Source organism: Berghia stephanieae, chromosome 1, assembly GCF_034508935.2.
Source record: "Berghia stephanieae isolate SIO BIC M18660-M18661 chromosome 1, UCSD_Bste_1.3, whole genome shotgun sequence".
Lineage (NCBI taxonomy): Eukaryota > Metazoa > Mollusca > Gastropoda > Nudibranchia > Aeolidiidae > Berghia > Berghia stephanieae.
Genome location: NC_088360.1, coordinates 122,602,268 through 122,618,843, shown reverse-complemented (window position 1 = coordinate 122,618,843; position 16,576 = coordinate 122,602,268). Strand labels below are relative to the sequence as shown.

Sequence of the window (16,576 nt, the reverse complement as noted above, 5' to 3'; positions counted from 1 at the left end):
TGGTGCCCTTAACTCACTCAACCCTAACACCGACTATATCTGTAGTATACCCTGGGTTACTTTTACCCCATGCCTATTTATTACATTTGTCTGAGACAAATTATAGGCGTGGTATCAAAAATAATGTTCTTAATTTTTACAAGTACATGCTCATTTTTAATACATTTGTTTCCAATTTTGAAAAGTAGCAAAAAAAAAAATCTCTAGGATTGAGTGAGTTAAACTACCCCTGACTTAGTTGAATAGTGGCTTATATTTAATTGTCAATATACATTAATTTTAGATTCAGGCTACAAACCTTTAGCGTGAATAATACCACAGAACAGCTTCTATGGAGGTTGTATTGCGTGAATTGTACTGGAGCAATTGCTTGTTCTTTCAGAGTATGAAAGGTACATATAATTATTTCCAGGTATTTAATTAAACATTGGTACCCAATCACTATTCAACAGTCAAGGAGGCCTGTAAATCACTGTTGTGTGGTGGTACAGTCTTGGACTCACAAAATTAGACACCTCAATGGTATGCCCATAAGAAAGACATTTTTGCAGTTTCATCTGTTCACCCAGCAATGTCTAGATTGACAGATTTGTGAAGTCTGGTTGAAAGAACGCACTTTACAAATAGAGTGGCATACCATTTGGAGATAGCAAGCAGCTACTGCTGTGCATTTAGGCTATACAGAAACATGACTCCATCGGCTTTATGGCTTTGAAGGATTACCTAGGCTTTTTAGGTTTTTTTTTAGGTTTAGACAAGGAAGCCAGAAAATAAAAAGTTAATACTGGATTGAACCTTAGTTTTTTAATATGCAAATTAAAACATCTTAATTTGCAAAAAAAAAAAAATCTACTGAGCAGCTGCAAATTGTGTTTATTTTATGGCACCTTCTATACATTTATGTCAAATCAACAATAAAAAATGTGGGAAGATAGTCAAAAGGTATACAATTTTCTCGAGTTTACAAGCCCCCATGAGAAAATAAGGTGAAAGAGAGATTAAATAAAGGAACAGAAATAAATGTGAAAACCAGCCCATCTATGTATTTAGTCTTAAGGCAATTGAATCATTCCACTAGACATCAGATGAAAGTCATATCAAGCAGCAGCAGGATACATTTAAAGGTACAAGGGGGTCTTGATAGCTCAGTTGGTAGAGCACTCACCTCACAAGCAGAGACCAATATCAATCACAGGTGCAGTTGATATTACTCTGACACCCCCCCCCCCCCCCCCCCCAGCAATGATTGCGGAAGCTGGTTATGCTGTATATATACAGAAAGCTTTTTGTGGAATACCATTTTTATCCAAATGGTAGCAAGCCAGTCTAGAATCAGGAACCAGGATGAGCCTCAGATTATGGGTCTTCAGGCTGAGGGACTGCTTTTTAAATTGGACAAAGTATATTACAACTTGCAAGAAGAATATATCCTCCACAAAAAAAAAAAACAAAAAAACATTTACTTGTCTCCCACTCATCAATTGTAAAACAAGACAAGGCCTGGGCAAAGCCAACTAATTTCATTCCAGAGAAGAGACGCAGATCTACGCCGAAGGAACAACATACAAAGGGGGACAGGATAGAAGATAACAAGGGTTGGTCAATTTTTAACCTTTTGGTCTAAGGGGTTGGTATTGGTTTCACTCTGCTCTGAGGGAATTTTCAGCCAATCACATCTTCATCAACATAAATTATAAATCTAATAATCTAATTCAAACACTTGAAGGCCACACTTTGTATAATTTGACTTTTAAATAAATAATCTTTTTTATTATTTCTCTACAATGATTAATAATTGTTGAATGATAATACAAAAGAAACATGATAAGTGGTAAATTTCATGCAATGAAATCTTCAGCCATAAGAATGGATATATGTAGAATTTAAGTAGAGGAATTTCCATTGGCTGTATTTGACTTTGTATTTTTTTGTTTTATTGAGATGAAAAAATCTGTCTAAGATTCTTTAATATAATTTGATATAAACCAGACAATTGCAAAATTGAAAAAAAAATCTGAGTTAAATTTTGTATTATTAAAATAATCCCACAATAAATATCAAAGAATTCAACAGCAAAAACGTCAGAGACTTAGAAACTGGCGATAATACAGAGAACAATCAAGTTCACATGGCTAATGAACCTCAGTATGCCTATTTGTCTGAGGCAAGCTAAGTCATGATTTCAAAACTTATCCATTGTTTATAGAGTAAATCAAAACCTTCATTTCTTTGCAATCTCAGTAAAGTAGATTTTCATCAGAAGCTATCTTATAAATGCCAGTAAATTGTTGCCATTCTAATGATCTGAAAAAGTCCGCAAGGGTTGTAAAAGTGTAAAAGTTGTAAGCTAATCTGTATTTTGACTGCCGCTTTCATATTAACTGTATTTTATATTAAAATTTATAACTGAATAAATTTTAACAGATGATAATGATCCTAGTTAGAAGAAGAGTCCCTGTGATGAGAGATCTACCTGAGAGTTAGACAGAACATTGGTATACCCATTGAACTGAGTTGAGATGATCCCATGATAGTTGTGGACTGAGTGAGGAAACCAGAGACAGTTCAGTTACACGCATGGTACAAATCCAAGTGAAAGAACTGTGTATCATTACAACAACCCCATGAAATCCTAATTACATCCTTTGAGATAACCCAGTGATTGTTGTACATTGAATGAGGTAATTAGGGATGGATCACGTTGATTCAAAGACAGATTACAATTATAATGTGGAACATCTTTAGTGTTCATTTTACAAATCCAAACGAAATAACTGAAAAAATACTTTTAACCTATGAAATCCTGATTAATTCCCCTGATCTTACTTGTTTACAGATTTGGCATTGTCAATCCCCATTCTTTGACCATTAAATCTGATTAGCAATCTGGCATATAAATTGGTAGCGTTTTAGATGAGGTCAAATTAAGAAGTTGCTAGACAACAAAAAAATATTAAACCAGATTACTGGCACCTCAGGTGTCTGAATAACAATGGCCCATCATAAAAGTTATTTGCTCCAAGTTATTACAGGATGTTAAATGTTTTCCTTGGTGGGTTGCTACAAATTTGTCATGAAAAAAGTGGAGCCGGGCTCAAAAAAGAGCTTGGGGAAACACTGGTCTAACTGCTAACTTTTCAAATTTTAACAGTTATTCACAAACATTTGTGAAAAGTCACGCGGCCTATTATTACGTTTATGAATAGGCGTCGCCGTATGGTATACCATCTCAAGCATGGGAAACCTAGAATAATCAAACAGAAACTCTATGATCACTCTTATGCGATTGAAGATAAAAACTCAGGCATCCACACTTCAAACATATCTGCCTCTAACTATAACATGTGATTCAGACTTCGCCAATTGACTTTCATTACATCTGGGACAAGAGTTATGACTCAAATGATAATTTAGACCAAAGGCAGACTGAAAAACCACCTCACAATTATTATTTAACACCTCGAGATAATCTTATATGACTAAACTGTCTCTGTCAATATTTAGACAACCCCTACACAACTATTATTTAACACCTCGAGATAATCTTATATGACTAAACTGTCTCTGTCAATATTTAGACAACCCCTACACAACTATTATTTAACACCACGAGATAATCTTATATGACTAAACTGTCTCTGCCAATATTTAGACAACCCCTACACAACTTTTATTTAACACCTCGAGATAATCTTATAGGACTAAACTGTCTCTGTATGACTGTAAGTATGTGTCTTTTTAAAGAAAAACGAGGGACGTTGATTATGTGAGTGAGACAATACAAGGAAGAATGCAAATGTTATGTATTATGTAAAAGAAACAAAAAAAAACAAAACAAACTTCTGGTTACATGAAAAGAGGCACTCAATGCCTTCATCATATGAACAATTGAACATGTTATTAACATCATATTTTCATATATTGCACAGTCATAGCCAATGGGGTGAGGTTACTGGACGGTGATTTTCTGCTTATTTTCTCGATCTTTTGGGACCATTAAGAGAAGTATTGATGAAACGAAATGTCCACATAATGTTCAACAAAAAGGAAAATGATGACTGGACACTTCAGTTATTAAAAAACAAAAAAACAAGAAAAGTACAAAAACAATAACAAGAAAAAAAATGTCTACAAAAGAGCAGAGGAAGCATGAGAGCTAACCTAATATGTATCCAGAGTCGAGATTGGAGAAAATGATGGAAGTTTGATATAGGGAATGAGATTAGTGGAAGAGTAGCGTCGCTTGATTGGACGTCACCGGCGGACAAGTTATTAGAGAGAGAGAACGTCATGTGGTTGTGCGCATGCGCCTCTCGTCCTCGCAGTCCGCGAGGACGAGAGGCGCATCCGCACAAACAACATGACGTTCTCTCTCTAATAACTTTTCCGCCGGTGACGTCACAGACTATGGGTGACGTCCTATCAAGGGACGCTACTCTTCCGCTAATCTCATTCCCTATAGCTACCTGCATGACAGTTGTATGAGAAAATTATGAAAAAAACATCCAAAAACGAATGTTTGAATGAGAGCCAGATGCAAAGGCTACAGAAAGACTTAAATGCTTTTGAAACACTCATACATTACTTCACTAAGTGACTCCAAATAATTTCTTTTCAAAACGACAAATTATGATTGATCAATATTGGGACAGTTCAAAGACATTAAAAGACATTGGTATTCTCTGGTTTGTGCTGAATTTTTAACAATTGTAATAATATCAAGAAGAGGTAAGCAGCGGTATTTCGGAGAATTATATCACAACACCATAATGTTTGAAATTAGAAAATCACATCCCATACAATTAAGTGGAAAGACCTTTAAACCAACCAAGTCCATCTTCTGTTTTGCCTGAAAAATAAGACAATATGCATTTAAAATCAGTTGCTGCAATCTAATAATAGACCTAATCATGTCGTTTACTTAATTTTTTTTTTTACAATACATAAAAGCAGTAGCAATCTCATTATTCATACTGTTTAGCTGACTTTGAAAAATTAATTATTTTAAAATTTAAGCTTAATGTAAGAAGGATCAAATGAAAAAAAGTCTATATTATGAAATCGAATCAAATTATTATGCTGCTGTTGTAAAAATAACAAAACAAACTTTATAATCCTGTTCCTTTTGACTGATTTTGACTTATATTTTTTATGAAGATAACATCCTAGAACAAATAAAACGTTTGTAAATCCGAATTTGTCATATAAAGGAAAATGGGAACAAAATGGATGGCTGTATTTAAACCTACCTAAAATTGATATTATGTTTCGATAGACCAGATGTCAAATTCGGTATCTGGTTCATTTAAAAATAGTGTCAGTTTTCTTTTGTTCCTCAACTTAAGGAATGTCTGGCATGTGATGTAATGTAAATGTTGCTGCTCGAAGCTTGAAGAAATAAATAATAATGTGAAATTGATTGTAAGCTTCAATTTAATTACAAAAACAGCTCAAATGAACGTTTCGGGTTTCCCCTTTATCAACAAAACAATGAATGAAACACCACAGATGAATGAAATGATGTGGTGTAAAGATTTATCATTTCGCAAAACAGATTATGTTTGGTACCTCCCTACCCACAGTGATTATGCGGCTGGATGTGTTAGATAATGCAGAAAAAGCTTTTGGGACAAATTAACATCCTATCTAAAGATCAGCAGCAAGCGTTGATGATATCCAATGCTACACAAACCAGGATAAACTTTGGTTTTATAGGCCTGACAGATATAAACATTTTTATGGCTTTAAGACCCTATGGTATAACACTTGGCTTCTGACTTATAGCTTCCTGGCTTAAGTTCCACTTTGGGTGGTGCAAATTTGTGTCCTTGGAGAAGAGTCTTTTCTCACATTCTCTAACCATACTCAACTTTAAAATGGTAATTTGGCAGGTCACAGTGTCATCTCTCTTAGAAAAAAAAATGAAAGATGCAACATCTCTCACTCTAAGAGTTCATTTTACTGTCGGCTTGGGACCTCTTGTAAAAGACTTTGAACACCATAAGTGGATACTACAAGATATGAAGTGAGTAGAAAAGTGCCAGAAGACAATAGAGAATAAAAATTTTTTTCGCGGCGGTGGTGGGGTTTGAACCTGCGACCTTATTGGTACGACAACTCCGCCTGGCAGGTGAGAGCGTGGCTCTACCGTGTGAGCTATCCACGAACACAAAATATTCGTTTCAAACCCAAAGTCATTTCTAGATCCCTCTCTCACCCACTTCTTGAGATCGCCGATTCGTTCGCCACCATCGCGAAGTAATTTTGACCAGCAGTTAAGCTTAATAGCCAATATTCTCATCACAAACATATAACATAGAAACGATTGAGACATTGAGTATGCTCCGGTGTATGGGGTGAATTTTTAATTCAGAAAAGTGAGTGGAGCAGGCACTTATGTTGGTAACAACAAGATATGAAGTGAGTAGAAAAGTGCCAGAAGACAATAGAGAATAAAAATTTTTTTCGCGGCGGTGGTGGGGTTTGAACCTGCGACCTTATTGGTACGACAACTCCGCCTGGCAGGTGAGAGCGTGGCTCTACCGTGTGAGCTATCCACGAACACAAAATATTCGTTTCAAACCCAAAGTCATTTCTAGATCCCTCTCTCACCCACTTCTTGAGATCGCCGATTCGTTCGCCACCATCGCGAAGTAATTTTGACCAGCAGTTAAGCTTAATAGCCAATATTCTCATCACAAACATATAACATAGAAACGATTGAGACATTGAGTATGCTCCGGTGTATGGGGTGAATTTTTAATTCAGAAAAGTGAGTGGAGCAGGCACTTATGTTGGTAACAACAAGATATGAAGTGAGTAGAAAAGTGCCAGAAGACAATAGAGAATAAAAATTTTTTTCGCGGCGGTGGTGGGGTTTGAACCTGCGACCTTATTGGTACGACAACTCCGCCTGGCAGGTGAGAGCGTGGCTCTACCGTGTGAGCTATCCACGAACACAAAATATTCGTTTCAAACCCAAAGTCATTTCTAGATCCCTCTCTCACCCACTTCTTGAGATCGCCGATTCGTTCGCCACCATCGCGAAGTAATTTTGACCAGCAGTTAAGCTTAATAGCCAATATTCTCATCACAAACATATAACATAGAAACGATTGAGACATTGAGTATGCTCCGGTGTATGGGGTGAATTTTTAATTCAGAAAAGTGAGTGGAGCAGGCACTTATGTTGGTAACAACAAGATATGAAGTGAGTAGAAAAGTGCCAGAAGACAATAGAGAATAAAAATTTTTTTCGCGGCGGTGGTGGGGTTTGAACCTGCGACCTTATTGGTACGACAACTCCGCCTGGCAGGTGAGAGCGTGGCTCTACCGTGTGAGCTATCCACGAACACAAAATATTCGTTTCAAACCCAAAGTGCCTCCACTCACTTTTCTGAATTAAAAATTCACCCCATACACCGGAGCATCGTTTCTATGTTATATGTTTGTGATGAGAATATTGGCTATTAAGCTTAACTGCTGGTCAAAATTACTTCGCGATGGTGGCGAACGAATCGGCGATCTCAAGAAGTGGGTGAGAGAGGGATCTAGAAATGACTTTGGGTTTGAAACGAATATTTTGTGTTCGTGGATAGCTCACACGGTAGAGCCACGCTCTCACCTGCCAGGCGGAGTTGTCGTACCAATAAGGTCGCAGGTTCAAACCCCACCACCGCCGCGAAAAAAATTTTTATTCTCTATTGTCTTCTGGCACTTTTCTACTCACTTCATATAAGTGGATACTGTGATATAAAAATCTGTTTCTTTTATTTAACTTTCTATGTTTAAACAAATGTGGATGATACAAACAATTAAATACCGTAAAAAAATAATACAGCTATTCTAACCTTTGGGTTTATACTCCAATCCAATGAATCCATCATATCCCTCTGTCTCGAGAAGTTTGAAGACATAAGGGTAGTTGATTTCTCCAGGGCTGTCAGGTTCATGACGGTCTGGGACTTGAGCTATTTGAATGTGCCCTGAAAAAGAATGCAACATTCTATGGTTGAAAATAGTTTCATACAATAATATTATTCCCCCAGAATTGATCAGCTAGCATCATCTGTGGGTGGAGAATAATTCATACGTCAGTATTTACAGACACTGAGAAAAGTTCTTCTATAGCCATCAGAACGGCCTCTTCATTTTATCGAGAGTGATAAGATCAAAGAGCAACAAATTTATCTCCTTCACATAAAACTGACATGCAAGATTTTATTGATATAAATGGGGGAAACTTGGGGTAGATCATAACCGACGAAGTCTTTCCGTTTGGAACGGAAACAGTGGAAAAAACAAAGAAGACAGATGACAATAGACCACTGATGCAGAGATCATATTACTACCAGAAATGGAAGTAATGTGAAGCTCCATTCAATGTAGCTCAATGGCCAAGTGTGGTATAACACTCACCTTTGCACCTGCAGGTTGCTGGTTCGAGTCCTGCTCTGGGCAAGAAAAGTTGAGTCCTTGGCAAAACCTCCTTACTCGCATTCTCTCACCATACTCAGGTGAAAAATGAGTACTTCACCAGTAACAGCTTGTCTCAGTTGAAAAAAATGTAATACTGTCCTACAGCATGATGTTTCATCCTATACGTCAAGCGTAGCTATTGGCTGGGATTCCCCTCGTAAGCGCTTTGAGTACATTTAGTGGATATTGTGTTATATAAAATCCCATTTTTTTCTTTTCTTTTTTCTTCTACAATTCTTTAGAGTATCAATATAGATCAATAGAGAATAATATTCAAAGTTGTGAAGTGTTGGGATAAGATTTGGAATTCAAATTTTTAATTCTACTAAAATGAAGATCAAGCTTACCGACGTAAGGCAAATATTCTTTTATAAGACTTGTTAAATTTCCAGCCATAATTTGAACATGGAATATATCCTGAAACAAAGCAATACAGATATTGATTAATATATTTATCATAAACAATAATCTAAAGAGAAAAGACTAAGACAAGTCACAATTCAATAATCAACGGAAATTCTAATCTTTAAAAAAAAAGTACACGAAAATACGTGATTAGAATTGTTAATTCATCACTTTATGGTACAACATCAGAACTTATGTAATCATAGAATGTGGATAATAGTGTTTACACAACTGATTGTATAAAAAGATTTAAAAGGGGTAGAAAAGAAGTAGAGAAAAGAAAAGAAAAACAAAGAGAGAAAATTAATGATGAAAGGAGTTTGAACCTAAGACGCCATCCTCTGCTTGACCCAGAGAGAATACCGTAATGATTTCTGAGCTATCCACTTCCATACAAATGGATGATTAAAGCTAATTCAGTATGATCAGCACACCAGCTGTCTCAAACAAAGTTAGTGGGATTAAGCTATATCCCTCTATTTGGTATTACACACAAACATATTAACACATAAAAGTCATGTATGTAAAGTAAGCTCCAATTTTCTAATGAATATGAATTTTTAAAGAAATAATTCCCATAGGCATATTGATGAAGTTAAGAAATAAGTTGTGAAGAAAAAAAAAATCGGAGAAAATACTCTAAATCTTAAACAAAAAGTTGAACATTTAATTACCACTCTTTTAAAATTATTTATTGGATATTAAAAAGGCAGCAACTCTGTTTTCACTGAGAATTAAAAACTATAAGGTCACATAAAAAATGTCAGTGTCTCCAATAGGATTTGAGTCTAGACCACGAGAACCAAAATTGAGTAACTTTACCAATGCCTTTAAGTTTCAAATTCTGTTTTTCATTGAAAAAAAGAATGTGTCAACCAAAGAGGCGCGGATATCAGCATTGAAATGGGACACATGAAAATTGAGATTTTGACAAGATGAAAAAATTAGTATTAAACTAGTTAAACTAGTATTCATTTACAAACAACATGAGACATAAATCATAAAACCTCTACTTACAAATTGTAGCTTCAAGTTTGGATGGTTGATTTCTTTAACTATATCTAATCCTGCAAGAAAAAAAAGGGATAAATTGATATTTATATAGTTAATGCATTGAATTTCTCAAAATGCTTAAACCAACTGTATGAATCTCATGAAGCTAATCATAAAACCAGAAACGCGTTCAAGTGAAATCTAGCATAAAAAATGATCTTTACATACAAAGCTCATTCCAATAGTACATCAAGCCACCTTTTAAAAGCTGTCCTCATAAACAAGGAGCTCAACTTGTTTCAAACTTTATAATGAGCACTTTAAATCATTTGGTTCCAAAATAAACCCCGTTATATTATGGTTTAGAATGCGATATCAATTGGAGGATTATGACAGTTAAAAACTGCAGATCCTAAAAGTTGACAAGTTTGGTAACCAACAAATTCTTAACAATTTATTTGTCATTTATTTTTCCTGAACATGGTATTTTTAGACATAATCATCCATGGCCCAATTAATCCAATCCTTTCAATATTTGAAGTACTCTCCGGTAGAAGAGCAGAACATTTTGGGAAAGATATAACTAAAAAGATTTAGTCCAAAATACTTGGATATAGAAAGCCAATGAAAAATCTCATTGATACCAGAAACAACATTCAAACGACTAAGTGTAGCAATTTTCACATAGTTTACTTCATTAAAACATAACAAATACATCGATTTGCTATGGTAACTAAATCCAATGCATATACGAATAAATGGATAATTGCAACAGTGAGGTTGGAAAAGTGATTAAAGCTCATTGTTATTCTTGCGATGATAGATCCAGCTACTAGAGACACTGTAATATTGATATTGTACAACTTTCACTAAATGTATTTCAGTTGCTTATGTCTATACATATGACTGCACATATCCACTACTTCACCAAGCTCATTGTATTTAATATTTTATATATTCTTCATTGCAAATTCGGCCCTACAAGAAAAAAAAATATGTCCCTAACCTTGTGAGGGACTGTAGAGAAAATATCCTGGTGCTGATATCTTGTTGTTGACCGGCTCTATCAATGCCAGTATACCTTCCTGTTGGTTGGAAAAAATAAATTTAACAAATAATTTATTGTAAAAAATTGCATGGAATTAATGAGTCAGTTGCCTGCTGGGAATTTCTGGTTATCTTCAGTGAAGGATGAAAAGGTGATAATCGTATACAGAAATCTACTCACGATAACAATACACAAGTGCAGTGAATGATCTATTTTACTGTTTCAATGAAACTGCAACTCTCAATATTGGTTTGACCATGAGACTAACATTTTGCAACTTTTAAAGTTTTGTCATATAATTTTGAGCCTTGTACATATGGAGTTTAATGATGCATGTTTAAATCAGTCTCAAACAGATGACTGCCACACACACACAGACACACACACACACACACAAATACACACAAGAATAACACAAACTTTCACATCTGTACTTATATCATTTTACCTTCTGCAGTCTATCAGCAGCATACTTAATGTTACTCTTGTACGTTTCCATCATTTTCTGCAAGCCCTCGTTGCTTGTTCCAGGAGGAATTTTACCAGCCATCAAATGCATTCTGAAAATAAAAACCAATAGACAAGAGGAAATCATTGCATGTTAATTTGCATTGTTTGATGGTCTCTACAATATCTTAAAATATATAAAAATCAAAGAGAAGAAAAAAAAATGTAAATCAAAACTAAAAGCCTAATGCTATGAACATTTCGTCATATTTCTGTTTCTGGACTAAATGAAATAATTTTACCTACTTGAAGCAGGGCACATTATTCAGAAATTAAAAAAAATACTCAAGCATGTTGTGTGCAAATTATTAATTCATAAAATAAATTATAATTACCCCCCCCCCCACACACACAAAAAAAGGAAAAAAAAGAAAATGAACAGTATTCAGAAATAAAACAAATTTATACCTTTTACACTGAAGTGCATTGGCATATTCAATGGACTTTTCCAAAGTTTCCTTGAATTCCTGAACTCTGTCAGGTAAGGCTGCAAGACCCAAATCACCATTAGCCACATTTCCTGTTGGAGTTTGCCCATGAATTAAAAATAATAATTTGATAAATAAGAACACAGTGATAAGCATACACGTTTTAATAGCTTATAAACGTGCGAAGTATAAAGAAGCATCTTATATCAATGTAACAACAATCTAACATCGTAATAATATTATGTATCTACTGAAAACCGAAACTTTGCAATGGTATTTTATCTACATGGGAAGAGACAATCTTGGAATTATTTATTTCTCCATTGGATAAATCTTTCAGTAATGAACCTGCTTAAGTGCCAAAAAACCTACGTGTTTCACTTTGATTGCAGCTTTTTTTATTTATTATTATTATTTTTTTAAATGACCCCCAGCTATTATAGCCATAGCCAACAGACGCCATTTAGTTAGAGGGCCTCATTTCATTTCAATCACTTTTCCTGCGGAAAAGCATATTTATTCATTTTGTGATTGAAATCGCTTATAAATTTTACCTGGATATGCATTGATCAAAACTTGCTCTAAGCCTGATTCCTCTTTAGCAGCCTTTAAGGTGTTAATTTCCTCACCGTAGGGAAATGCCAGTTCTACGTATTGGAAACCTGCTTTCTTAACCGATGCATACCGGGCTGAAAGAGAAGGTAGCTCTTGGAACATAAAAGATATGTTTGTTGCAAATTTTAAATGCATTTTGTAGCTTTTAGATCAATACTGATAATAATTACAACATTTACGATTAAACTGCTTTTTGTCCGTTATTATTAATTAGTATTTTGATTGCTCTTTCATGTAAACAGATTTCACGAGTTCTTGGAAACGCAAACAGTCATGACTGTGCTGTAATTTTGTTTGAGGTTAGAGTTCGAAGTTCGAGGTTCACTCGGTTCTCCGACGTGGGTCAACGTCTTGTTAAAGTAACGGACTTTATATAATGGTTGTGATTTGTACTCATTGTTCCTTTCCATCGCCAGTTTTACTTCTCATCATCATCATCATCATCATCATCATCATCATCATCATCATCATCATCATCATCATCATCATCATTAATTAATTAATTGAGCTTTTATATAGCGCAATATCCACTAAACTTGCTCAAAGCGCTTTACAAGGTGTCCCTGGCCAACAGCAACAGTTAATATCAGGTGGTTAACATGTGGGACGGGACATGCTGCATTTTAACATCCTCGTCATCATCATCATCATCATCATCATCATCATCATCATCATCATCATCATCATCATCATCATCATCAACATCATCATCATCACCATCTCCATCTTCATCGTCATTATCAAAGGGGTTCCACTTCAAATGCATTTTTCATCAAGAAAGTGCCAAATCCATAATGGCATAAATGACATTGGTCTCTCTCTCCAACCCCCCCCCCCCCCCCCCCCCCCCCCCCCATCCCTTGAATGGTTTTGGATGGGCATATCTTTACATAAAAAATACATTTTCAACAATACTAAACTTCTTAAAAGGGTCATCTTAAAAAAATAAAAACAAAACAAAAACAAACAAACAAACAAACCAACATTAACCCCCCCCCCCAAAAAAAAAAAAAAAAGAAAAAAAGAAAAGAAAAGAAAAACCCCAAAAAAACAAATAACAAAAGAAAACAAACCAAAAACAAAACAAAACAAGACAGAAAAAAGGCTCATCAAATTCCCGACATCATACATTCTTCACAACTTCGCTAAACGTACCCATATCAAGTGAACAGAGAATAGTACTTATGTTATTTATTGTTCAATTGAAGGTAATTTTTTATTCCCTGTCTACGGACAGAGATGCATATACGAGATGGAAGTCGGTTTGGACGAATTCAATCCCTCGTGGGGGCGGGGACATACACTCCTCTAAGCTTGTTGAGAAGTTGCCAGGCTTCGATACCAGTAAGAGGAGGCACTGGGTGGCAGCGAATCGGCTTCGGTCGAGGAACTGCCTCACAGCAAAGGCGCTTCATCAGTGGGGACTTTCCACCTGTCCTGCATGTACCCAATGTGGGCAAGAACCCGAAACGGCAGAGCATCTAGTTGAACGGTGTGTTGTGACTATGCTACCGGGTTCGCGACGGTGCACGAATGTGGACCGGACTTTGCTGATTGGGTCGACCGTCATAACATAGTAGTGTGAGAACCATAAGAAGCTGCTACCGTTCGGCAGGTTCTCGACCGGAGCCGATTCGCTGCCACCCAGTGCCTCCTCTTGCTGGTGGAGAAACCTGGCAACTTCTCCAGTTTCGAGGAGTCTATGTCCCCGCCGCCCCCTCGAGGGATTGAATTCGTCCAAACCGACTTCCATCTCGTATATATGCATCTCTGTCCGTAGTCAGGGAATCTGCGTATAAGGGTTGAAGGGACTTATTTCGGCTCGAAACGGGGGCACCGTCCATTATGCGCTTGAGAGGGGTATCCCCATTTCCCCCCCGCTCTCTTTGATCTTATTAAGTCAGATCTTTGTAATCGTCTCCAGCCGGACATCGGGGAGCGGGATTGCTGCCATTATCAGGCCCTATTCTCTAGGCGTTGTTGCCAGCGCTCCTGACACTATGTGCATCGACTTGCGAAGTTTAACATCTACCAAGGCGTCAGCCGCAGTACAGCACCGCAAAGTGAGCCAAGGTGAGGCGACATGCTCAAGGATACACAGCGCGGCGGATTACTCAAACTCGAAACCTTCGGGTAAGAAGCAAAGACCATAACGCTGAGCCACGCTGCACACAAGTATCAGTCTGCTGTGCCAAGCTGCTCCAAATAAGAGAGCATAATTTTCACTTTGCCAATGAACACAAAGACAGGCAATTTGAGCAATCGTTTCCAAAAGCATAACATTTACAAAACGTTTTAGACAGCCTTTCCTCCTCGTTTTCTTCAGTTTATTTCAAACAGGATCAAAACATTACGTCATTTTTTGGACTCTTGGGGTGAAAGATCTGGAACCTCAGAATGAGATATCATCGAGTTAATTTCAACATTTGAAAGGTTAAATAAATACATAGATAAATATATAAATAAATAAAAAATAATATACATTAAAACACACACACACACACACACACACACACACACACACGCACAACAAATAAATAAACAAAAACAAAACAAAACAAAACAAACAAACAAAAAACCAACAGCATAGCAGCACTCATTTTTACATGTTGTGAAAAAGAATTTTATTGTCTACCTAGATTGGAAAGCATACAAGTAAAAGATCCATAGTGAATCGAAGGAAAAAAAAGGGAAATTGAACAATTTTATGGAGCCATTACAATGGAATTAGTTGAGAAAGAAGTAATCAAAGAACATGTACAAGGTAAAGCAATTAGTTGTTAAATATGAACACTTTGCCGTTAGAATTTATGTTTCAACAAAATTAATGTCGATGTAAAAAAGAGGATTGGATATTTACTGAGAAACCTGCTATCGATTACGACATTCTGTTTCATCTCATAAAATAAATTGATACCGTTTAATCTATGTATGTGTGTTTGGAAGAATGTTTCTAATGATTTCAAGAATTCATTATTTTGGATATCCCTGGCGGAGTCACATATAGGGAATGAGATTAGCGGAAGAGTAGCGTCCCTTGATTGGACGTCACAGACTATGGGTGACGTCCAATCAAGGGATGCTACTCTTCCGTTAATCTCATTCCCTATATAAAATATACCTCTCTTTGTGAGATGTTGTCTATTAAGATTTATAAAATCTTATGATAAAAATGAACTCGTGATTTTAAATTATTAAATTATACGGGATACGCATATTTATTTAAATCTGGAATATATAAGATGCCTTAACCAATCAATATTTTCTGTTGGAGCCAAATGATTGAATTACACGCTTATATGTATTTTAAACTTAATTTTGAATGTCAATTTCACGGGAAAAATAAAGACCCCAAAACAAAAACTAAACTAAAAAAAAAAAGCTGCAACAATGAGTCAAGTTTATTGTTTCTGTTATGATTCAATCAAAAACAAAATTATTATATATTATGAAAATATTGTGATGAATGTTTACATACTGGATAGCAAAGTCAGATTGGTTGTCTTGAGCTGTTGGTAACTGTTGCTGAGGTCAATCCTTATATTATTATAAAGGTAAGCATGGCGTTTGTATGTTTAATATCAATCTCGTTTGTAATATTTCTGGGGAAAAAGTAATTCCAGAATAAACTTCTTATTAGGTATGTCGAGTGTATAAAAAGCTCTGAGTATAATTCTTCACTTGTAGATTTTTAAACGACAAAAATGTACTACAATTGGCAGTGAACAAATTCATGACGTCGTCTAATTTAAGATTCCTTTCCATATTTATGTATCTTTGTACGTTCGAAAATTGCTTTTTAGATATACATTAAAAAAGTAATTGTCTGTCTTTTTCTCTCTTGAAGATTAGTTATCTCACATTCTTTTGAAAAACTAACAAAATATAACAGATAAAACCATTGACTATTTTCGAATAAGAGTAATTTTGGAAACATCATTGTGTCATCTCTTTATAATTTTATACGGAGTTGTTCCTGTACGATATATTCTGTAAGAAATATAACTTATACATGGCGCCTGTTATATTGCTTTATTTATACTTAAAAACTGATACTCCGTCTAGGGTCGTAATTGTAACGTTATTCAAAGCAGGGGTGGGG

The 16,576-nt window shown here is 35.7% G+C and overlaps 1 protein-coding gene across 1 annotated transcript; it reads right to left on the bottom strand.

The window, feature by feature from the left end:
• Positions 1–1,923: 1,923 nt before the first annotated feature.
• LOC144962953 (putative hydroxypyruvate isomerase) lies at positions 1,924–12,760 on the bottom strand. The gene is made up of 8 exons (XM_078896406.1): positions 12,414–12,760; positions 11,840–11,951; positions 11,373–11,484; positions 10,883–10,961; positions 9,901–9,950; positions 8,826–8,895; positions 7,851–7,985; positions 1,924–4,849 (listed from the first exon to the last, which is right to left on the bottom strand). Exons 1-8 carry the CDS (start codon positions 12,607–12,609, stop codon positions 4,803–4,805), a joined length of 801 nt encoding a protein of 266 aa, XP_078752532.1. The 5' UTR covers positions 12,610–12,760; the 3' UTR covers positions 1,924–4,802.
• Between the last annotated feature and the right edge of the window lie 3,816 nt (positions 12,761–16,576).